The sequence below is a fragment of the Moschus berezovskii genome, chromosome 4 (genome assembly GCF_049115385.1).
Source record: "Moschus berezovskii isolate FMDL1 chromosome 4, NW_MosBer_1.0, whole genome shotgun sequence".
Lineage (NCBI taxonomy): Eukaryota > Metazoa > Chordata > Mammalia > Artiodactyla > Moschidae > Moschus > Moschus berezovskii.
Genome location: NC_142463.1, coordinates 10,394,095 through 10,417,351, shown reverse-complemented (window position 1 = coordinate 10,417,351; position 23,257 = coordinate 10,394,095). Strand labels below are relative to the sequence as shown.

The window sequence follows — 23,257 nt, the reverse complement described above, 5'->3', positions numbered from 1 at the left end:
TTTTTTTTGGCATATTGTTGTTTAACAATGTTGGGTTAGTTTCTGCTGAAGAGTGCACATCTTGAAAGTGAAAGCGAAAGTAAAAGTCACTCAGTCGTGTCCGACTCTTTGCGACCCCATGGACTATACAGTCTATAGAATTTTCCAGGCCAGAATGCTGGAGTGGGTAGCCTTCCCCTTCTCCAGGGGATCTTCCCAATCCCGGGATCGAACCCAGGTCTGTCTGCAGATCACACTGCGTGCCTGCAGTGTGGGAGACCTGGGTTTGATCTCTGGATTGGTAAGTTCCCCTGGAGGAGGGCATGGCAACCCACTCCGATATTCTTGCCTGGACAATTCCCATGGACAGAGGAGCCTGGTGGCCTACAGCCCATGGGGTCGCAAAGAGTCAGAGATGACTAATTGACTAAGCACGGCACAGCACATCTTAGTGAGCTCTATTAAAAACTGGAGTAGATTGCCTGACTGGATGGTGAGCATCTTCTCTCTGAAAATATTGAAGAAGAAACTAGGTCAGTCAACAGGCAGGTAACTAGGTGAAGAAAAGTGGATGGGGGCTGTGGCAAACAGGTCAACATACGCCCTGACTAAAGGGCTCGGCAGCCTCTCAAGTTCCACTGGTTGCTGCCACTTTGGAGTACGGTCCCAGTGTTGTCAGATCTTCCAGCTTTTCAAGAGAAGACAAGTCTAGACTTTTACATAAAATTTTCCAACTTTTAAGACCCTAAGACCAAATAAAATGCCTTTAAGCTGGATTCAGCCCAGAGGCTGCTAGGTTTTGCCTACTGTTTTAGAAGTTCCTGCATTGGCAGTTGGCTCTAAATTATCTGTAATATCTCTTCTGACACTCAGGAGTTTTACGTTTTCATATTTGAGGCATGACTTAAAGCTCACATTTCATCCGGCTTTAGTTTAAGTATTATATGAGGTTTCTGTGCTGTCACAGAATCTCTTCAGACCTGTAAGGGGACGGCACAGCATTACAAAGCATCTTGAGTTGTTGCTGCCATGTTTTATTGAGGCAGCTCTGTTAAGCATCACACTTTGTTAGAACATTGTTTTTTAAATTGTGTTGTTTTGTTATATGTTCATGGTCTTCTTTTTGGCTTGAGTCATAGAAATGGATCTTGGTTATCTCTGCACATTTTCCTGTACTCCCTTCCCTCGTGAGAGCTCTGACTTTGTTTGAAACTGTTGCTGTGTCAGAGATTTATTCCCTTGAAGGGTCAAGCCTTTTTAACAAGATGTTTCATAGTGTCTGATTGAGTATTCACTAATTGGGAGGTGGTGGCTCAGTACCAAGCTAGGTTTAGAAAACTGGGTAGATCATGTAGACCAGAGAAGGACTTACTGTGTGATATGGTTCTGAGAGTCCGCTTCTCTGTCTTTGTTCATTCAGGGGGTTAGAACAGCGACCCTGCAGCTCTCTGCCATGCAGGAAGGAGACTATACTTACCAGCTCACAGTGACTGACACAGTAGGACAGCAGGCCACTGCTCAAGTGACTGTTATTGTGCAGCCTGGTGAGTTCTCACCTTGGGGCAGGCTCTTCTGTTGGCTGGTCCTTTGACCCTTGGGTGAGAAGAGGGCTTGGGTTCTGCGCTATATGAGGGTAGAAGTGGGAGTTACCAATCTACCATCCCCCTGGCAACTTCGACTGTCCATTCCCCTGGCGCCTTCTTCATAGGTACAGAGAAAGAGTATCTCATAGCCTCATTTGTGCCCTTGCTCTTGGCTGGTTACTGTGCCTTCAGGGGGAGCTAGCAGATGGTCTCTGCCATCCCAAATCCTACCGTATCCTTTTTTTTTTTGACCCACCTTGCAGTTTGCAGGATCTCAGTTCCTCGACCAGGGATTGAACCCAGGCCACAGCAGTGCAATCCTAACAGACCTAGACCACTAGGGAACTCCCCTCCCATGTCCTTTAGTGAAAGTGAAAGTCACACAGTCGTGTCCGACTCTTTGTGACCCCATGGACTGTCCATGGAATTCTCTAGGCCAGAATACTGGAGTAGGTAGCCTTTCCCTTCTCCAGGGGATCTTCCCAACCCAGGGATCGAACCCAGGTCTCCTGCATTGCAGACAGATCCATGTCCTTTAAGGGCCAGCTTAAAGCCCACTTCCTCAAGAAAGCCCTGCCTTACCCTCAGGCCCTTTCATTTAAGCTCCTGTAGCAGTATACTTCAGACTTAGCATGGCACTGTAACTTCATTATGTTCTGCCATGTTCTTTCAGAGTTGTTTTATACGTTTTGGTCTTACATTCTTCATCGTGAGCTCCCTGACCACCCCCTTACCTCCCACAGTATCTGAGAGTTCTGTGGGTGGAGAGGCAGAGTCCTTGAGGCTTCCAGAACATATGTCCCAGTTGGTTCCTCTGTTTCCCCAGCTGGACTGCCTGCTTTTGACCTGCAAGTCTCTGTCTTCTAGAAAACAACAAGCCTCCACAAGCAGATGCAGGCCCAGATAAAGAGCTGACTCTTCCTGTGGATAGCACAACCCTGGATGGCAGCAAAAGCTCCGATGACCAGAAAATTGTTTCATATCTTTGGGAAAAAACACAGTGAGTACTGACACGAAACCCTTGTGTTTGCAAAGGCACCAGACCTTTGAAGAACTAGGTTTTACTTGCCTTTAAGAGTTTACTTTCTTCTTAGTTTATCCAAGGGGGATTACTGAGAAAGAAAGGTTTGTAGTCCCAAAGTTCAACTCTAAGAAAATGATAAAATTTTTATAAGAAAGAAAGAGAATGCTTACCATCAGCTGTCCCCAGGTAGTACTTTGTGGTTCTGGTGCTTTTACAGGTACAATCCATCTGCTAAAATGCATAGTTTAATTACACTTGAGAGGCAGGATGGAAGGGGTAATGGAGCAGAAAAATACCGTTGCTCAAAATTAACTGGGTAAGGCTGGCAGGGGGGATGGGGCAGAGCAGCTATTAAGGAGAATTGAAAATTCATCTACAAAATGAAAACATTACTCTCTTATTGTTTCCTTGAAGACACCAGTTACCACTTAAGTTAGCCGGAGGCCAAAGGAAGTAACTGAAATAATACTAATTAAATTGGAATTTCCTAATCGAACCATTCCTGGTTCTCAGTTTCTTTCATTTCTTTAAGCCATAACAAATGGAACTCAGATTATATGCACGATCCCACAGGAAGCAAAAGAATTCCAAGAAAGAGTTAAAAGCATTCTCAGTTTCCAAAGATAGCAGCCATAGGAGAGACTGGTGTTTTTGGTTTTGACTGGGACTGTAGATATGGGTGGGTAAGGGCTGTAATTTGACTTGAAAAACACTTGACTTATGATTGGTGAGTTGGAGTCTAGAAATTATTTTGCTTAGCTTTTGTTTCTTTCTTTTAGAGAACCTAATTTTCCTCAACCTAGCATGTTTTAATTATAACTGTCTATTGAAGATACAGCAGATAAACCATTTAGTTGAGTTTTATTAGTGTTTACAGCAGAAGTAATGCTTAGCATGGCTTCTTGGAGGAGAATCTGTTTTAAGAGGGGCGCCTGGGGTCAGGGTTATACGTTTAAAACAAGAGCAAAACCCTGAAAGTGTGCGGATTTCTCTGGCTGTCCCTCGATGTTAAGGAAAGCTCTGCGGCATTTTGGCCCTTGAGCAGAAGGGCTGTCTGCTGTGTGTAGGGTTGTGCCTGCATGTTGGCACAGAGCTCACTCCCCTGCTGCAGGCTCCTTGTAAGGCCACCGGGGACAAGGAAGATACGGGCGTTCTGGGTCCTCTGTGGCCCCTGTCTAGGAGCGGGAGGGAGTTTTGCTTATGCAGCTGCTGTGCTAAGAAGAGGATGGTTTTTCCCTGAGTGCTCTCTGCAGCCTTGGCCTATTTCCTCTCCCTGACTTTTCAGCAGGAGGGAATTTGGCATGTGATTAAAAAATGCATTTTGCTTCTTTGCTGGCAAGAGCTGAACCAACTACTGGGCCAGAAATGCTTTTCAGAAACATGACTCTTAAATCATTCTTTTGATCAGAGACCTGCTCAGAGTACTTTCTTCCTTTTGCAAACTGGAACAGCACAGAGTTTGGATGTTCTAGAAGCTCTCATAAAGGATAAGGCTAAATGTGTCTGAAAGCAGGTGAATGGAATTTTGTGATCAGCAGGTAGCTTGTATTTTTGGGGCCAGATGACACTCTGTCCAAATGGAATATTTTTAAACATGCCCTCTGGAGGTGAAGGAAACAATAGTCCATGTCTTAGCTGAGGCAGTAACTCTCTGCTCCTGCTGAGTCGGGGGCAGGAGAAACAGCAGACAGAAGCAGCCCCGCCTCTGGTCTCTCTCTGTCTAGGGGGCCTGACGGGGTGCAGCTCGAGAACGCCAACAGCAGTGTGGCCACTGTGACCGGGCTGCAGGTGGGAGCCTACGTGTTCACCTTGACCGTCAAAGATGAGAGGAACCTGCAGAGCCAGAGCTCTGTCAATGTCATTGTCAAAGAAGGTATATCTTACCGCCTTGGGTTGGTACAGCTGCCTCTGGGTCAGATAAGTAAAGAATCCATCATCTCTTGTTTGAAGAATTGATTAGAGACAAAGGGTAGATAAGAAAGTCAGAGGTAAAGGCAGCTGTTATTTGCTTTTCTAAAACGGTCTTTGATTGAGTGTCTTTTAAGGTAAATTTTAGCTCCTTGTTTTCCCTCCCTCCCTTCTTCCCTTCTCAGTTGAATAGGAAGAGAATTAAGGTTTTTTCCCTTTGCGTTTTTATTTTATCTCTGCTGCTAAGTCCCTGGGTCTCTGTAACTCTCTTGCTAGCTACAGTGACACCTGCTGTCCAACCTTAGAATGACTGCCCTGCGCTCTCGCTTCCTTTGCTCCTCCTGGGAGCCTGCACGCTAAGGCCAGCTTAACAGGAGTGGCTTAGCCTTGCTCTGGTTTGCAGGCACGGTGATCAGTGATGGTCTTGAGAGAGGCCCGTAAGCTGATAGTAGGAAAAACTGTCAGATATGCAGATGACCCCCCCAGTACAGTATCCTGAACTCAGTGAATAGAGCGCGCACACTGAGTAAACAAGGCTGCAGGTAGGGCCCCGGGTAAGGAAAGTGTCTCTCTCCTTTTCCTCTATTAAAGTGCTAAGCAAGGAATCAAAAAAAGGTGTTCCGAGAGTAACAATATAAGTCACATTTTGAAGATAATATGTAGTATCAGCTGATGAAACCTGAACTTCAGGGCTTATAACCACTTTAGGCCTTTGTCTCCAATCATCTTATGTCACCAAAGCAGAGAAATGCATTCCTTCCAGGGAGGCTGCTGTGAGAATTCAGGAGGAAACTGTACTTGCGCCCTCCGCTGTACAGTGTTGGGGAACATTTCTCGGGGGGGAGGACTGGAGCCCCAGCCCCTGTCACACGGGTGGTGGTGACTCTACACTGTTAACTGCCGGCGTGGATAAGCACTTAAAACCGTTCTTCAGTTAGGCTGCTTCTGATCTTTAATTTCCTCACAAGCACCATGAAGAAGCATTTCTTTTTTTTCTGAATGAAACATATTTTTCAGTGGTTTCTCTTTGTTTAGAAATGAACAAAGCACCTGTAGCCAAGATAGCTGGGAATGTGGTAATTACCTTGCCCACGGACACAGCAGAGCTGGACGGCTCCAAGTCCTCAGATGACAAGGGAATAGTCAGCTACCTCTGGACTCGAGATGAGGGGAGCCCAGCAGCAGGGGTAAGTGTGCCAGGAGGTGGAGAGCTTACACAGGTCAGGTGGTGAGATGGGGAGACGAGGCTGAGTCATGCACTCCAGGACCTGTTTTAACCAAGTGGTCTCTTGTGTCAAACCTGAAATCCAGGGAGATTAAATGGCTTGCCTAGGGTCACCCCTCAAGCTCGTGTGGAACAGACGTGATTCTGTTCTCTGTGGTTGTGATGTGGGTTGTGGTGCCATCACAGAGCAGGAACTCAAAGCCATCTACCCAGAGGGGCCTTAGCTATGACAGAGGCAGCTGACTCCCATGAAAGGAGTGTGGTTTTGTTCTGAAACATTGCCATGTCGTTCTACCCCACAGGAAGTGTTAAATCACTCTGACCACCACCCTGTCCTCTTTCTTTCCAACCTGGTTGAGGGAACCTACACGTTTCACCTGAAGGTGACCGATGCGAAGGGTGAGAGTGACATGGACCGGACCACGGTGGAGGTGAGACCGGGTGAGTTCATTTAGTGAGGAGCCGGAGTGGGATTGCTGGGTCGGCCCAGCAGGGCCTGGATCCTGAGACCCTTCCCCCAGCATGGACAGAGCCAGATGGCATATCCAGCTTTAAAACAATCTAGAATCCCCAAGCTAAGAACTCTGTAGAGACTCTCTGTTCCAGCAAGACCTCTCCTACGCACACAGAAATACGGACCTCCCCCTACTTAATTCAGATGGAAAAACAGAAACTCAGAGAGGGCAGGGCTTGCTCAGCTTCACACAGCCGTTGTGTCAGAGCCAGGCCTTTGGGCCCCTGTGCCAGCACTTTCTCCTCTATGTGTGACTGATGACAGAGGGCTCAGGGTGCTTTGGGAATCAGAGCACAGGAATAGCTTGAGTCATGATGTCTCATCAGCACCCAGCTGCAGAAAACAATTTATTTTTGTAAGTTGAGCTTCAGGCTTTATCTGACAACCCCCAGGGAAGGTAAAGTAACTGGTGTCCTTTACATTTTTCAGATTTGCAGAAATAAAATTTCTCTCTTAAATAGAACCATGTTTGTGTTTTTTTCGAGGCTAGTTTGGTTTTAGGGAGGAAATGAGTACAGGGTGGGACAGAGTGTTATAACTTCCTGAGCATCTGATGAGAAGGCATAAACTTTAAACCTACTCTTTATTAGGTTTAAGGCCAAGCTTATGTACAGATGTCTTAGAAGAGAAGGGATCTTGGCAGGTCTTCCAGTCCGTGTCCTACCCCTCTGAAGGACAACAGCCAGGACACTGTGAAGTCTCCTCTGTGTTAAAAATCACATCACAGATAGTCTCTGATTATGTAAATGATATATCAGGACAGACAAATGGTGCATCAAGTATGGGAAGAAGGTATTCTGAATAGTCACTTTTAAATTCCACATATAGAACAGTCTTGAGGACATAATCAAAGTAAGACATAATGGTCTCACAGTTCTAGACTGGTGAAAACATTGTCCGGCTGTGATGTTGTTTTAAGGAGATCCTTGTTTCTTGGCTGCCTGGATTTCCTTCGTGTTTAAGGTTTTCAAACCTGTAGGGCAGGTACATTCCCATTGTTAAGATTGTTGACATGGAAAATTTCCCTCCCATTGTTGCATACAAAGTATAGCAGTCACTGAAAATCAGATTGGATCAGGAGAGATTGCTGGACACCCACCACTTGGTCTGGAGAGTTCAGGAAAGCCAGTTGGGCAACGACTTTTAGAACAAACGTTGAAGTGTTTCTCTTTTTCCCACTTCCTGTACTAAACCCTCATTAATGTGGACTGGGCTCCAGCACATGTGTGGTATTTCTCAGGTTAGTGGAGAGACCAGGAATGCTTCAGTAGCTCTCCAAGCCAGCCCCAGATTGCTGGGCTCAGGACAAAGCAATAGGGAGTTCACCATGGGGCCTCTCCATTTTGAAGGAGGTCACTTGCATTTCTGAATGCTCTCCCACATTCTCTCCTGGGCCAGAGCGCAGGCCCAGTGGCAGTTCTGTGTTAACTCTCCTACTTCTAAAGCCATGACTGATCCACGTGCTTTCCAGATCCCAGGAAAAGCAACCTGGTGGAGATCATCTTGGATGTCAACGTCAGCCAGCTAACTGAGAGGCTGAAGGGGATGTTCATCCGCCAGATTGGGGTCCTCCTGGGGGTGCTGGACTCCGACATCATTGTGCAAAAGATTCAGCCGTACACGGAGCAGAGGTAGCTGGGCATGAATGGGGGGAGACAAGGAAAGACCAGGCGTCCCCTGGGCTTCTTGACTGAGCTGATAAAGTAGTGTGGGTAGATAGAGAAGAGTGGGCTCTCTGACCAGGAACCACTCATGGTGCTCATTTCTTAATGAAGAAGAAATGTACTCTTTTAGGACAGGTCATGTGCTCTGTGCTAGACACTGCCTCAGGTTACAAGGTCAGAAGAGGGCCATGATGTTTGAAGACCATGTTCTAGGAGGGGAGATGATCTAGTAAATACATAACATCAATACACAGTGGCTTTGACAGAAGGCCAGTTGGAAGCAGATAGGGTAGGGGGTCCCCAGAAAAAGAGAATCAGGCTTTTCTTAAGCCATTTTTGGCCTCAGTCATTTTGTGATCTAAACCTGTCTACAGTGCTTGCCCTTGAGGTCTCACTAATTAATGATCTTAAGGGAAGAAAGAAAGCAGGAACAGGGAGTTCCCTGGTGGCCTAGTGGTTAGGATTCTAGGCTTTCACTGCTATGGCCCAGGTTCAATCCCTGCGTGGGGAACTGAGATCCCATGAGTCATGCAGTGTGACCAAAAGCAAAAAAAGAATTCAGGACCCAGTGATTCTTCTCAGGTAAGAGAAGTAACAATAGCAAAAATAATAAATCAGTTGTAAAGACTCCCAGTTCTGTTCCAGTGGTAAAGATAGCCTGAAGCCCTCATCCACCAGATCAACTGGAACCTAAGAAAAGATATTGACCTTTTCTGAGCCTCATGATTTCAATCAGTTAAAGCTTGGACTCTGTTGACCTATGTCCCAATTCTGTGCTGAATTCCCTGTGCAAGCCCCTTCATGAATGTGCGTGTCCCCTTAGCTTAAAACTTGCCCAGTTTTGCCATCTAGGGGGAGACTGCTTTGGGAAGGGTCCCCGGTGTTCTCCTCGCTTTCCGCGAGTGATGAATTCTCCCTTCTTCTCCCTTTGGCCTGGTTGTGTCTCTTGGCTCAGTGCCACCTAGAGGAGAGCCCAGCTTTGGGGTGACGCTGTCATGGAGACACAGGCAAGGGTGATTATTGTTTCAGGAGAACTGAGATTGAGGTAGTTCAAAGATTGTCCAGAAGTAAAACTTAACACTGATCAAGCATAGAAGGACAAGGAGGAAATTCAGCATAGGGGAACAGCATGACCAGTATTCCTGTGATATGAACGTAGAGTTTGCTCCAGAAGAACCCCTTGGGTTCAGAGCATGTACCCGGCCCTAGGATATGGCGGACAGTAGGCTGGCTCTGTAGACTCAGGACAGTCATAAGCAGGCCAGGCAGGTCAGTTTGAATAGTTTGGGTGGGAGGACTCAGAAGTTAGTTTTGTATGTGAAGTTTTTGTTTATTTTTGAAACAAGGATATTCTTTTTTTTTTTTTTAAGGGAGGTTGGTAGTGTAAAGGCTAAAACTAAAATAGGAAGAGACCAAAGGCTGGTAGACAAATCGGGAAGCTTTTGGACTAGTCTAGGAAAGGGTGCTAACACCAAATGAAGTAGTGGCTGTGGACATGGCAGAAGATATGAGGAAATTAAAGAACTTCAGAGTAAATCAGTAGGACTTGGTGACCCTTTTGGAATGAAATTGAGTGCACCATCAAATATGAGAATTTTCGTTTGCGTGCCTGGATAGATGGTGGGCTCTGAGATTAGGGATACAGAAGGAACCGGTTTCAGAGAAAAGATAATGAGTTCAGTTTTGGCTGTTGAATATTCGGTGTCTTGGGCTTCCTTGGTAGCTCAGATGGTAAAGAATCTTGCCTGCAATGCAGGAGACCTGGCTTCAGTCCCTGGGTTGGGAAGATCCCCTGGAGAAGGGAATGGTTACCCACTCTGGTACTCTTGCTTGGGAAATCCCATGGAGGAGCCTGGTAGGCTACAGTCCATGGCATTGCAAAGAGTTGGACATGATTGAGCGACTAAAAAACACTTTCACGTGGGTTACATAGGGAGATGCTTCACCAGGTAGTAGAATGTATAGGTTGGACGGAAAGGCCAAAGATCAGAAGTCACTGTACAGGCAGCGTTAAAGCCATGAGGATTGATGAGTCTCACTGGGAGAGTGTCAAGAGGGTTGAGGACAGAGCTCTGGAGGACATCAGTATTTAAGAGGAAGGCAAAGAAAGAAGGGCCAGCGAGGGAAACTAAGAAACAGCGGTCAGAGAAGTGGGAGGAGAGCCAGGTGGGAGCCGCCGGCTGGAGTTAAGAGACAGACTGGCAGTGAGGGCTGGGCTGCCAGAGGGCTCAGGTGCTGCGGAGACAGGTGTGGTGAGCACGCAAACAGGCTTTTGCGTTTGTGATTAGTAGATCATCAGAACTCTCGTGAGATCATTTCACTTAGATGCTGGGAGCAAGGCTTTTTCATGGTTTGAGAATACAGAGATGGTATAATGCCTCTTTGAAGAGGCTGGTGTTGAAAACAGTATGGGAGATGAGCGCAAAAGAACACCTTTTAAAGAGAGGAAATACTTGAACGTTTTTATAGACCGAGGGAAAGATGTGGAAGAAAAGTAGATGGTGGAGATGGGGAGGTGGGTTACAAACGGAGGTGGTTCTGAGGGCTGGCTGTGGGCAGAGCAGGAGCAGCACTTCCTCTGGAGGTGGGAGGAGAGGAGGGAAGATGCGCTCTTACAGGTGGATGTAGAAGTAGAGAAGGACGCGTTTGAAAGGGTCAGTACCAACGTCCAGTTTCTCTGAAGCTGGCGGTAAGGCCATCTGCTTCAAGGAGGTGAGCATGAGGTGGACAGTCTGAGGAAAGTGGTAAAGGCTTGAGCAGTATTGGGGTCTCACCCGAGGTTAGAGGCGGGAAGTGAGAGCAGCGATCCCAGCTCCAGCTGCAGAGCAGTGTCACTTAGAGCTTTTATGAGCCTACCATTACCCAGGCCTCACCGCCACAGATGATGGTTCAGTTGGTCTGGAGTAAGGTCTGGGCCCATGGTGAATCTGATACGCAGTCAGGGTTCGCTGGGTCGGAGACAGCATGATGATGCGGACTTTCTTTTTACGCTCTGCTAAGCAGCCTGGGAGGAGGAAAGGGAAGGTGGCTGCTGCGATCAGTCCAGCTGGTGGGAATCGGCTGGGACAAAGCAGTGGCGAGACTCCAGTGAGAGCGCGGGTGAGAGCATTGTGGAAGGGGTTGCGTGCAGACTTGCCGTCTTGCATCTGAGGCACAAGGAAGAGAAGCATCTGGGTTTTTGGCTCGGCCTTGATGGGCTTTGCTGAGGAATTCAGGAGGGAGGGTATGATTGGAGGGAGAGAGGTGGTGCTATTACAGTGGGAGGCAGCCCGGCCTCTGTCAGGGGCAGCTTTGTGACAGTGGGCAGGTGACTGTATCTCCAAACCCGTCCTTCACCTGTAAAGCTCCTAGCAGCCATTTTGAAGGCTTGGTGAAGGTTACATAATGTGTATACAGTCCCTAACACATAATGAGTTAATTAATGACTATTATCAATCTGTTTTGAAACATGTTGGGTTTGAGATGTCTGTGGTAGATCTGGTGTAGATACTCAGCAAGCATTTGTAGGTTTAGATTTGGTCACTCAAGAGGGACATGGGGAGAGGAGATAACGCTTTGAGGGTTATTTGTGCGTAGATGAAAATGGAAACTATAAGCATGAATTAAGTAACTAGGAAAAAATATGAGAAATGACCACCTCTTTTTTAAAATTAATTTTTATTGGAGTATAGTTGCCTTACAGTGTTGGGTTAGTTTCTGCTCTGCAGCAAAGTGAATGAATTATACATAAACCTATATCCACTCTTTTTTCCTTTTTTTAACGAATGCATTTTTAATTTGAGGATAATTGTTTTGCAGTGTTGTGTTGGTTTCTGCCATACATCACCTTGAACCAGCCACAGGCATACAATGTCCCCTCCCTCTTGCACCTCCCTCCCACCTCCCAGCTCTTCCCACCCTTCTAGGAAGTCACAGTCCCCTCTTTTTTAGATTTCCTTCCTGTTTAGGTCACCAGAGAGCACTGAGTGGAGTTCGCTTGCTATACAGTAGGTTCTCATTAATTATTTTATATGCAGTATGAGAAATGACCACAAATCTTATGGAAAAGATTTGTTTCTTGATTCTGGAGTTTATGATACCCCATTTTTAGCCTCACTACGCAGTGAACTTTTAAGTCTTCTAGGAAAGGACTTCCCAAACTTTCATGTCAGTCAACACATAGAAGATGCCACTGTTTCTATGACACTTCGAGATACACACACTGTTGGGATAAACAGACAGTTACACTGAAGGAAGCTGGTCCAGGCCCTCTGGCATACCCAGGTCCCACCCAGCCATACTGGGGGCGCACCTATGAACCCAGAGTGACCTGCCGGTTGGGAGAGTTCAGTTATGAGACTAACATGGAATCACAAAGCAGGCTGCCAAAAATGGAGGCCAAGGCCTAGTGAATAGATTCCATGCCACCCAGAAATGAGCTGAAACATTGTCTACCTTGGACAGAAGTTGACAGAAAGTAAACAGATCTGGACATAGAATAACATAATCTTGTACCAACTACAGCATCGTGTCAGACTTTTCTTGTTGCTGCCATAGTGGTTATCATTTTGGCCATGTTTTGACTTGTGGATAATGCTCTGATACTGTGCAACAATTACATTTTAGAAAACACTTAATAGATAATCTAGGCACAAACCCAACATCACTACACTCTTAGCTGTTAAAAGGCTGACAGCAAATCCCTGTGTTTCTGACCTCTGGTTACCTTTTGGAATAGGTCTTCTTGTTAATTAGGGCAGCTTAGGGCTTTTCTAAAAGCCTAGGCTTTGGAGTCAGGCATATCAGGGTTGGGATCTGGCTCTGCCATAATTAACTGTGTGACCTTGGGCAAGCTGCTTAACCCCTCTGAGCCCCAGTGATGTCCTCTGTAAAATGGAGATGATGCTGGGCAGCCCCTCTCTCGCTGACTGGCTGTGTGTCGTACTTAGCGCAGTGTCTGGCACATAGAGAAGGTACTTAGCAAATGGTTGCTACTGTTATCCAGTGGACACCTTCAGCTCATTCATACTGTTGCATGTCTCTGCAGCACCAAGATGGTATTTTTTGTTCAGAATGAGCCTCCTCACCAGATCTTCAAAGGCCACGAGGTGGCAGCGATGCTCAAGAGTGAGCTGCAGAAGCAAAAGGCAGACTTTCTGATATTCAGAGCCCTGGAAATCAACACTGTCAGTGAGTAACTGTGGGGAGTTGGGAATGAGAGCCTGCCCAGTGCCCACAGCTTACCTGTCATCCCTGCTGTCCTTGGGCTACATCTCTGGTTCTCTGGGAATAAGGAAATAATCACTTTCTTCCACTACCACTATCATGAAAGAGTCCCAACTCTTTGCAGAGCTTCTTCACCTGGGGTCCCTGGGCCCCTGAGAGAGCATTCAGAGGAGCTGTGAGTTCAAATGGGGAAAAAAAAGTTAATTACATCTTTGTTTTCATGAGCCTCTGACTGAAACTTACTCTTTTCCTCAATCACAAACTACTGTAGTATTAACAGAACATGTGACTTTAAGGCAATAGAAACTCAGATAGTTTTGTATCATACCACGTGATGAAATAGCATTTTTATTCATCACTACTTCAAAATTATAACAGTTGTCAGACCCTGTTATAATCTTATGACTTAATATTTTAATAAAGACATATTATCTTTAAAGTTTTGTATTCTTAAATTCTTCAAAAACATGTTTAGTATATTTGCTTTCCTCTATAATACTATGTCTTTTATCTTGGCAATTAAATTATTCTCAGAAGGTCTGTGGGACATGAAAGATTAAGAACTGCTGATGTGGAAAATAGTAAGTAAAAACAGTCTGGAGCCTTTCTGACTGCTCCAGTTATATCCAGCCATGATGCTGATAATGGGTGTGGTGCCAGCTGTAAAGGCCCTTGGGGGCAGGTCTTGAGGACGTGTCACCATAGGCATGGATGTGGGGGTCCCGTTGCGTTTTCATGGCCCCGGAAGGTGGTCCTCCCCCGGCTCTGACTCCTGTGGACCTGCTCCCCTCTCCTGCTGCTTGCAGTGTGCCAGCTGGACTGCTCTGACCATGGCCACTGTGATTCATTCACCAAGCGCTGTGTCTGTGACCCCTTTTGGATGGAGAATTTCATCAAGGTGCAGCTGAGGGATGGAGACAGCAACTGTGGTGAGTTTCCTGCTTTGACTGTGCCAGCTGGTTTGGCATTGACTGTGGCTCTGAGTTGAGTGGGTGGGTGTTGGTGTTTCCAAGGCAGATGAGCAAGCAAGGAGAAGAACTCTGTGTATTTGCTGTTTGCCGAGGACTTAATACTTCCTTCCTCCGCACTTGCTCAAGGTTAGAGGAAAGCTCTGAAGAAGTTTTTTTGTGGTTTTCTTTTTTTGTTTGTTTTTTGGCCATGCCTTGTGGCTTGTTGGATCTTTGTTTCTTAGTTCCCTGACCAGGGATTGAACCCAGGCCCCAGCAGTGAAAGTGCCAAGTCCTGACCACCAGACTGCCAGGGAATTCCCCTGGAGCAGTTGTTTAAAACGAAACAAGCTTAAATCAGACCAACCACAAAATGCAGCATAAATCAGACCAGCTGTACGACCTCCTGTCCTTTCGGAATGCCTGTGTGCTCTCGCCCCGTGGGAGCCGGTAGATTTCCATTCTCTGTTGAAGCTCATTACAGCCTGCCCGCTGCCCCAGGGTCTCAGAGCCAAGCTAGTAAATGGGCAGTTCACACGGTTTCAGATTTCAGCTGCTTTTATCTCTAAGGTCTCATCTTCCCTGGGGAGCCCTGGGGACATTTTGTTTATGGAGTGTTTCCTGCCCAAGCTGGGCAGCCCAGACTTCTATTCCAGCCTCTTTCTCCACCACCCTTACTATTTTGTTTTTCTTGGCAGAGTGGAGCGTGTTATATGTTATCATTGCTTCCTTTCTCATTGTTGTTGCCTTGGGGATCCTGTCCTGGACTGTACTCTGTTGTTGTAAGAGGTAAGATGCACTTGCCCTGTAAATTTGTTCAGGCTTCTGATTACGTATTTGTTCACTAGAGAGGTATCTGGCACCTTCTTTGTGGGGGCACTGAGTCCTGGGATTTTTCCCTTACCATCACTGTTACATGGCCCACCCACAGCATGCCCAAAAAAGGTCTCCTTACCTTCTGACGCTCCTAAGGGAGGGAGTGGCTGTCACTACAGTGATTTGCAACCTGAAAAACGTGGCTGTGGCTGAGTGGGCATTGGGAGGGCCTGGGGCATAGACCTGGCTTACATCTATCTCTAGGGTGTGTGAGCTTTAGTACTCCACACTTCAGCCTCACCACTGTTCTCCGTGGACCCTTAATTTGTCTGCCTCCCCTTCGATTTGAGATTCATGTGTGTGTATGTTTTCTTATAATTATAGACTTAGGTTAGTCATGATTAAGTCTTTCAGGTTTTTTTCATTTAGTCTTCCTATCTAGTCTTATAATATTTGAGAGTAATATTTATTATGTTTCTCATTATTAGGAATAGGTATCAATTCGGTGTTTACTGTGTGCCAAGTATCATGACATTTTATAGGTAATATCTTTTTTAATAGGCATAAGAGCATTTTCTCAGGAAAATGATGTCATCCATCCAAGGAGACACAGAGCTGAAATGCAACCTGCGATATAACCTCACAATAAAACTTAGCAAACTAAAAGATTTTTTAAAAATTCCCACCAGTCCAGGACAACCACTGTTAACATTGCTAGTTTAAGCTTTCCTCCACCTTCCACCCTTCAAGGATAGGGGTTTCGTTTTATTTACATTTTTAATCAGTCTGTCCAAGATAATAATGTTTCCTTTACCTTTTCCCAAGTTGGTGAGGAATACTTAATAACAAATCACAGTTGCTGCCTTTCCCAGCTGAGAAGTAAGGAGAAGCAGCTCTTCCCTTAAGCAGCATCCCTGGATCCGGGCCCCAGGTGCAGAGTCTGGCTGTCACCTGTGGGTGGCGACCTGAGCCTCACACAGACCCCCTTTCCTGAGCAGAGACAGGGATTGTGTTTTTCAGGCAAAAAGGAAAACCAAAGAGGAAAAGCAAGTACAAGATCCTGGATGCCACGGATCAGGAAAGCCTGGAACTGAAGCCAACGTCCCGAGCAGGTATGCCGGGAGCTGGGTGCCGGAGCCACCCAGTAGTAGACGGGTGCGCTCTACCTGAAGAGCCGCCGCCACCACCCTCCCCTCCCAAGTGTGCTGCCGACAACTCTTTGTGCTGGGAAAGCATCTGGTCCCTCCCTGATGAGGACCTGCGTCCACTTTGCCCTGTGGGGGCAGAACCTGCCTGTTGGACAAGCTCAGGCTCCCGGGCTCACTGCTCAGCCGTCCTTTCCCTGTGCTGAGGGGGCTCGGCCTCTTGCTCTTCTTTGCCTGCTCTTTCCCCTTAGGGTTTCTGCCTGGAGTTCAGCTTTTCAAGCTGCCCCTGAGGTTGAGTTCAAGGACCTTGGTCTCTTTTTCCTGATCAGTCTGTCCTTTCTGAGCAGACAGGCTGAGGCTGTGAAGAGATCAAAGCCAGTGTCTGCCTGTTGGCTCTGCTCTCCAGCCAGCCTTCCTCTGCTGTCTTCTTCTCTCCCGTGTTTGTCAGGTAGATCCACAGGCTCCACGACCGTCTTGGAGCCCGTGGAGGGCTGCTCCCCTGCTGGCTCCAGGTGCACTGGGCTCATCTGTCAAAGAATTTCCAACTGCACGAGCACGGAGACAGCTTTCAGTGATGGGCTTAGGAGGGCCAGGGCAGGTGCAGGGCTCTCCTTCCTGTTGAGCTCAGTCATTGGTGAGCTTCCCTTTTACCATGGAGGCCCCAGGACAGGCCTTGTCCCATTATGGATGCTGGACTCTGTAGAGCTATTACCAAACACTCTGTAAGTAGAACTTGTTTTTTTTACAATGTGTTGTAAAAAAAAGTATAACACCTCTCATACTTAAAGCTTGGTATTAGAAAGGCTGTAAGGGGACTGTGTCGAGAGTTCTTGGACACAGGCTCTGCCCTCGGAATTTGACTGTAGTGAGGGAGGGAAGACATACGAGATGAAAGTAAAGGCTCGTAGGCAGTCTGGGCTGTCGGCACCCAGGCAGCTTGGTTCGGGAGCACAGTGGGGCAGTGTCTGGAGGTGGGGGCTGGCAAACCACAGAAGTACCACCAGAGCATCCCAGAGGGGTCCTGAGGATGAAGGCCAGAGGGGAGAGCGCTCACGAGGTGGCCAAGGTTGTGTTTGTTGCTGTCGCAAGGTTTCTCTACCCCGTGAAGTCCTTGGGCAACGTTTGGTCTATTAGATAGCGGCCTTGGGGAGCCTGCATCAGCATGCTTTTCTGAGGCCCTCCTCCTTGCTGATGTCTCTCTTTTCTAAACCAAATCTATTGGTTCATGTTTCTGTCCAGAAAGTACTTTCTCATCCAACCCTTAACCTTCCAGTTAAATGTCGTGTTCTTCTTTCTCCCCATGTTTGTTTGGCATCTCTCTCACTGTGTTATATCAGCTATTTTATTGTTTGTCCCTTTACTAGTCAATAATACCCTTGAGGGTAGGGATTGTACCTTATTTATCTGTGCATATGGATTAATACCACTGTGTACCAGGCTGAAGCCAGACACTGGTTATGTTACGGTGGACTCAATAGATGATGCTTTTGTGTAGCTTATGTCACACGGACATTAAACAAACACTTTCACAAATATACAAAATGTGATAGTGGAAGGTATTTATAAAGAATAACATCAAAGCTGAGACCCCAGTGTCAACGAGAAGGAGAGTGAGACACATAAAGGCTCTGAGAAATAGGATTGCAGGCCAACCTGGTTGATTGAAAGCCCAGCTGCCAGAGGGAGCAGGGGGCGTTTGCGGAAGATACACTGAGTGGTGAGTGGCACAGGGCTGGACAGGTGAGCAGGGACGCTGCTGTGGGCTTCCTCTAAGAGCAGTCGGGAGCCACGGCTAGTTAAGGAGGCGCGAATGGTGCAGTTAGATTTATTGACGTTGTAAAAGGACAACTGGCTGCCATGTGAAGGAATTGGAGAGGAAACTGGATAGAACACCCTCATGGTGGAGAGATGATGAGGTAGAGAGGCAGAGTCCAGACACACTTGAGGGGAAGACTTGCTGAAGTTCATGACATGTTTTCAGAGGAGTGTGAGAGAAAAGGAGACACAAAGGGTGGTCCCCAAGCGTCTTCTTTGAGCATCCGTGAGCGAGAAAGCCTGGTGAAGGAGTGCAGGGGAAGGCTGTTTGGTTTAGAACAGTCGGGAATGGGGTTGAGGAAGTGAGGCTGGAAGCTGGGTGGGGATGAGTTTATGGGGAGTTTTGAAGGTCAGCTGAAGGATTTAGGCATTTTTTCTGGTGGTGACGAAAGTGCTGGCTTAGGAAAATTAGTTTCGTGGCATTTCATTCACTGAAGAGACAGGAGGCCAGCAAGGAGGTTTTCATGAGGATGGGATGATGCTGCTCAGACAGCGTGGTGTCAGTGAGCCGGAGGGACAGGAAAGGTCCAGGCTGACTCCCAACCTGAGAGACAGACTGCTAGCACTGAGGACAGAATTGGGACATTCGGTGCAGTTTCAGTAAGAGAAGACGAGTAAAACTGAACTCAGCAGAACAGGACTGGATAGGAATCTTCTATACACTGGAGACGGTCGGCACCGCTGAGGGGGTCACACCCCTCAGTGGGGAGAGGGTTGAGGGTCAGAAGACGAGCGCCAGGCAGAGGAGCTGAGGTGAAGGAGCAGTCAGGTGAGACTTGGCGACGGTGACGGCCGCGACTGTGTGGGGAGGTTTCTGGGCTCCTGAAGAGCTGGAGTAGATGGTGAGCGGACAGATGGCTGAAGAGAAAGCGCAGTCTGTTTAGGAAGTAGGTAGGTGGTGAGGAAACGGAGGCCCTGAAGAGTTAAAAGTCCTTCCAGAAGTTGGGTAACAGTGAGCGGAGATTCAGGACTGTGTGGATGGGGTTTGGGAGCAGGTTTGTGGGCAGAGATGCAGAAGATGGAGGTGAGGTTTCTGAGGGGGATGGCCATAGAGGACTTGAAATCCCTCTTCTGAGGCAGGAAGGGGGACAGCCGGGAGGAAGAGGCAGTTTGGAAAGGCAGACTTGAGGGGAAAGGTGGGGGGACGCAGGTGTCCAGCCGCTCCTGGGTAACCCAGAGGCGAGGACAGACGAGGGTCGCAGGCCCTCTTCCAGGGGCGCTGTGTAGCCGGGGAGGCGGCTTGAGGTGAGAGGCGCTTGGGTCTGGCGTAGGTCCGACCGGGCCGGCAAGCCTGGCTCTCGTTCTGGGCTCTGCGGCAGGGGAGTGGCTGCAGGCCGGAACAGAGCCGCCAGCGGGATGCGAGAGCGGCTTCAGGACCTAAATGGGTGTGCTCTGGAATGGAAGTCCAGCTTGAGGAAGAGTCAGCCTGTGGAGCCTGATGTGTGTGGAAGTGAGCTGAAGTGGACACCGTGCAGCGGCCCGGTGAGGCCCGAGGAAGAGCGGCAGGACAGGGGCCCCCCGCGTGTGCTGGGGGCCCCGGGCTCGGAGCCCAGCCGCGGGGTGTGCTCTGCTTTACGGTCAGCACCTGTGGGGTGGGGTGTGATTTGGTTTTGTTCTCCTGTTGAGTTTTTTCACAACTTTCTGTTGGTTTTGGTTGAACCGTATAAAATTACTGATTATTTGACTTTTGACCGAGATGACAGTGGTTTCCGGTAATCCGTCTGGTGTGTACAGAAAGTGTGTTTCTAAGTGGATGTGCCCATGTCACCAGCCCCGCAGAAGCACCCACTACGTGCTGCTTTGCAGTCACTGCCTGCTCACAGTTGACTTCTGGTATCTTGGAGTTGCTGATATACAGAATCTTAGTGTGTGCCTCTGTTCACTCAGCATTGATTTAGGACATTCACCGTGTCCTTAGGCAGAGCCACAGCATGCTCATTCCCATTGCTGTATAATTTCCTGTGTAGAAATTCATTTGTCAGGCCTGCTGTTGGGCACTTTGGCAGCCCTGGGGGCTGCGGCTGTAAACCTTCTGGTCCGTGTCCTTTGGTGGACAGATGTATGGCTTTCTCTTAAGTGCAGACCTAGGAATGGAACTGCTGAGTCAGAGATGTGAGTGGTCGGTGCCCATTGAGAGTGCCAGTGTCCTCGCTAGTGTTGCTTAGTGGGTGAACCCCACTTGGTTCCCCGAGCAGAGCAGAGCTCGTCGTGAGAGGGCCTGGGGTGAGTGCGGCACCGCGAAGCCAGAAACCCAGCTCTGCCTCAGGCTCCTGTCTGCCACACCTACGGCCCAGGAGGGCTTTGGGGAAGAAGAGAAGCTTCGAGTGCTTGGGTCCTGGGGGGAGAAAGCCCCCAAATGGATATTGCATCTATAGGGCAAAGCAGAAGTTGTGAGACCCTTGACCCTCCCTGGTCTTGGTTCTTACATCACCACTGTCCCACCACACTGGAAGAGCCTGCAAAGCTGCATTGTTCTTCGACCCTGCTTCTCCGCCATCCTGAGAGTCAGTGGAAGGCGTGACTGTCTGCAGTCATGTGTCAGAACTGTGCCCTGAGATGGACAGGCTGCATAAGCTTGCCTGCGTCCCAGAGCACACCACACAGGCAGACGGCATGAGGGCAGGGTCTGTGGGCATGAGGTTCCTGAGTGCTGGGCGTGGTCAGAGTCACAGCCTCGTGTCCCGTCTGGCCAGGAAGGGGCAGAGTGGCTGACAGTCATCTCAGGAGCCTCTTTCAGTGTTTACTGGGGGTGGGACCGGGGGAGGGAGGTGGTGGCTGGGGAGTGAGGGTTCAAACATGACTCACCTGACTGGTCACCTTTTTAAGAAAGGAGGTAGGTTAGGTCCTGGGGGTGGACTGTGCCAGGCCCAGAACACTGCCAGGCTGGGTTCTCGATTCTGGTGATTTGTATGCCTAGTTCTGCCATCTCAGCCCGGGTTTGCTTGGAGTGGTATTTGCACAGCCAGAGGGCACCTGTCTTGCTGCTGGGTGGGATCCACCCTCAGTCAAGTTATTACCTGACCTCATGGTATAGTCTGGCCTCTGCAGCCTTAAGGACGAGTAGAGAAGGTGACTACAGGGACTTAAAGAATCTCAGGCATCTTTTTTAACCTCAGGTGTTTCTTATGGGTCCTTATTTGTGTGCTCTGACCAACTGATGCCTTGGGACAGTCCCTCCTCTAGTCCCTGCTTGGAGAGGCCCCTCCACGCCACACGCCTGCTCTCCCACCGCTTGTTCCCACTCAGCGAAGCCAGAGCAGACGTCTGCTTGGAACACGGTGGTGTCCTCACCTAGCACCAGCAGCTCTGCGGACGCTTTCCATCCGTGCTGAGCCAGGGTCCGCGGAAGAATCTCGGTCTTAGAGAGCGTCAGTGCTTGTTCCTTGTTTGCCTGCCTCCCACAGAACTCTGCCCTGTGCGTGAAGGGAGGTGATAAAACACCCCACGTTTAGGAGAGAGAAAAGAGCGTGTCGTTGGGTGGACTAACCGAAGCTAATAGATGCTGGAGGCAGAGACTCTGCAGTGGACGCTGATGTGTGGGTGTGCAGTCTACTCCCTGAGGCTTCCCTGCTCCCGCTAGCCAGGCCTGGGATAACTCGGGTAGCCTTCTGCCCGCAGGAAAGGACCGTGACCGTCCCTGTCGCTCTGCTCCTCTTCGGGCTGGGGTGGGGGGCATGGGGTGCGGCTCCCGGCTCCTGATGCCCGGCTCCTTGACTCCCTCACAGGCGTCAGACAGAAAGGCCCAGCGCTGAGCAGCAGCCTGATGCACTCGGAGTCCGAGCTGGACAGTGACGACGCCATCTTCACGTGGCCAGACCGAGAGAAGGGCAAGCTCCTGCATGGTCAGAACGGCTCTGTGCCCAACGGGCAGACCCCACTGAAGGCCCGGAGCCCCCGCGAGGAGATCTTGTAGCCGCCTGGTCTGTCTCCTCAGGGTGGGGATTGGCAGTGCCAGAGCATCCCCAGGCTGGTTCTTCTACCTCCCGCATCGGAGGGCAGCTGTTCTCCCAGCCTCTGCTGGCCACTCCATCCCAAAACCCTCAACTAGAGCCGCTGGTACTTGAATCCAGAGACATTCTCCAGGAACCCCTGAATGAAGCTGTGAACGAAGAGGTTTCCTCTTTAAACCTGTCTGGTAGGTCCCTCAAAATGTCCTCACCTCAGGGCCTCCTTTTTTTTGCACCCCTCCCCTGTTCCAAGGGTGGACACCGCCAGCTCCTGGCCTCCTCTCCAGCTCCTTGTTGGCAGGACTGCTGTCGCCGGGGCACCTGCACAGTGAGACCTGACTGCGTCCCCCACCCCTGGGAACAAAACCAAGCACTGCCAGCTCCTGGCCGCAGAAGCCTGCTGCGGGCATGTTGCTTGTTCCCTGCTTCGGGATGGAGCGTGCCCTCTCTCGGCCCGGAGGACGTGGCGCCCCCTCCTCACCCCCCGGTGGTGAGCTGGTGGTGTAGAAACAGTGTCTGCCGAGTAGGGGAGGGCTGGCTGCTTCCAGAAAGGAGAGGGGCCCAGGCCGCAGGGCTGTTGGGTCACAGTAGCCAGACTGGACACCGGCTGCCACCCTTCTTCCTCCTGGCCACCCTGGCTGCTTCCAGAATCAGGCCTGAACTCCCTGTGCCGAGGAGTCAGCCACAGACAGACTGGACTGTCACGGCATGAGAGCACGTGTGTGTGACTGCCCCAGCGCGCTCTCCCCTGTGTCCGTCTGTCTGAGTGTCTTCTCTCTGTGTCCCTTGCATGTGTGTGTGGGGGGGTGTGTGTGTTAGAGTGAGTGCGAGTGCATCAACTCCTCCTAGGTCTCTCGGCTACTCACAAGGCAACCTGCAAAGACTTTGAGCTTGGTGGAACAGAGACTCTGAATCCCTCCGGCCCTGTTCCTCAGACGTGAGGAACCGGTCCCTCTGCTGTGACATCTAGGTGTTGAGGAGTGGGAGCTTTGGGGACATGGCTTTTTAAAAAGAAACTTCCAGTTTATACTACTGCGCTACAGTCTGTCGTGAGATGATTAAACATGCTGTTTAATTGCACGCCTGCCTGCTGGGTGTGCCGCTTTGTGCTCCGTGACCGACCTGCAGTAGGGGCCCAGCCACCGTGCGTCCCTGTGATGCCTCTGACGGGCCAGTCGTGGGCCTGGCATCTGCGCATGGTTAGCAGTGCCAGGCTTCTCCGTCAGTGGTGGCCTGGGCCCTTCTGGCCCGCTGCTCCTTTTGTCTTTCAGGACGGGAGTCTTCTGTCGTCTCTTCAGCCTTTTGTGAACACGGGACTGATAAACACACACAAACACCCCCACCCCCTCCTGCCCCTGTTTCCACCCCGTGGACCGGCTGGGGACACACAGGGTCCCAACACCCAGGTGGGCCTTCAGGGGCCCTGGTCTTCCGCTTGGGTTTCCAAAGCAGTAGGGCTTGGCCCCTGCCCCCAGGACAGTGCCG

At 49.3% G+C, this 23,257-nt stretch overlaps 1 protein-coding gene across 3 annotated transcripts in view; it reads left to right on the top strand.

Annotated features, from left to right (window-relative positions):
• The window catches only part of KIAA0319L (KIAA0319 like), a 102,453-nt gene extending 79,601 nt beyond the window's left edge, over positions 1 to 22,852 (top strand). For 2 of the 3 annotated variants that reach the window (XM_055401958.2, XM_055401957.2), the window contains exons 11-21: positions 1,400 to 1,523; positions 2,430 to 2,562; positions 4,311 to 4,459; positions 5,530 to 5,681; positions 6,022 to 6,160; positions 7,705 to 7,864; positions 12,924 to 13,066; positions 13,909 to 14,031; positions 14,748 to 14,838; positions 15,886 to 15,977; positions 21,551 to 22,852. In XM_055401958.2, coding sequence (XP_055257933.2) covers positions 1,400 to 1,523; positions 2,430 to 2,562; positions 4,311 to 4,459; positions 5,530 to 5,681; positions 6,022 to 6,160; positions 7,705 to 7,864; positions 12,924 to 13,066; positions 13,909 to 14,031; positions 14,748 to 14,838; positions 15,886 to 15,977; positions 21,551 to 21,738 — 1,494 coding nt within the window. In that variant the 3' untranslated portion in view covers positions 21,739 to 22,852. The remainder of the gene's footprint in view (positions 1 to 1,399; positions 1,524 to 2,429; positions 2,563 to 4,310; positions 4,460 to 5,529; positions 5,682 to 6,021; positions 6,161 to 7,704; positions 7,865 to 12,923; positions 13,067 to 13,908; positions 14,032 to 14,747; positions 14,839 to 15,885; positions 15,978 to 21,550) is intronic. The other variant, XR_016037160.1, reaches the window with a different exon arrangement.
• Positions 22,853 to 23,257: the final 405 nt, after the last annotated feature.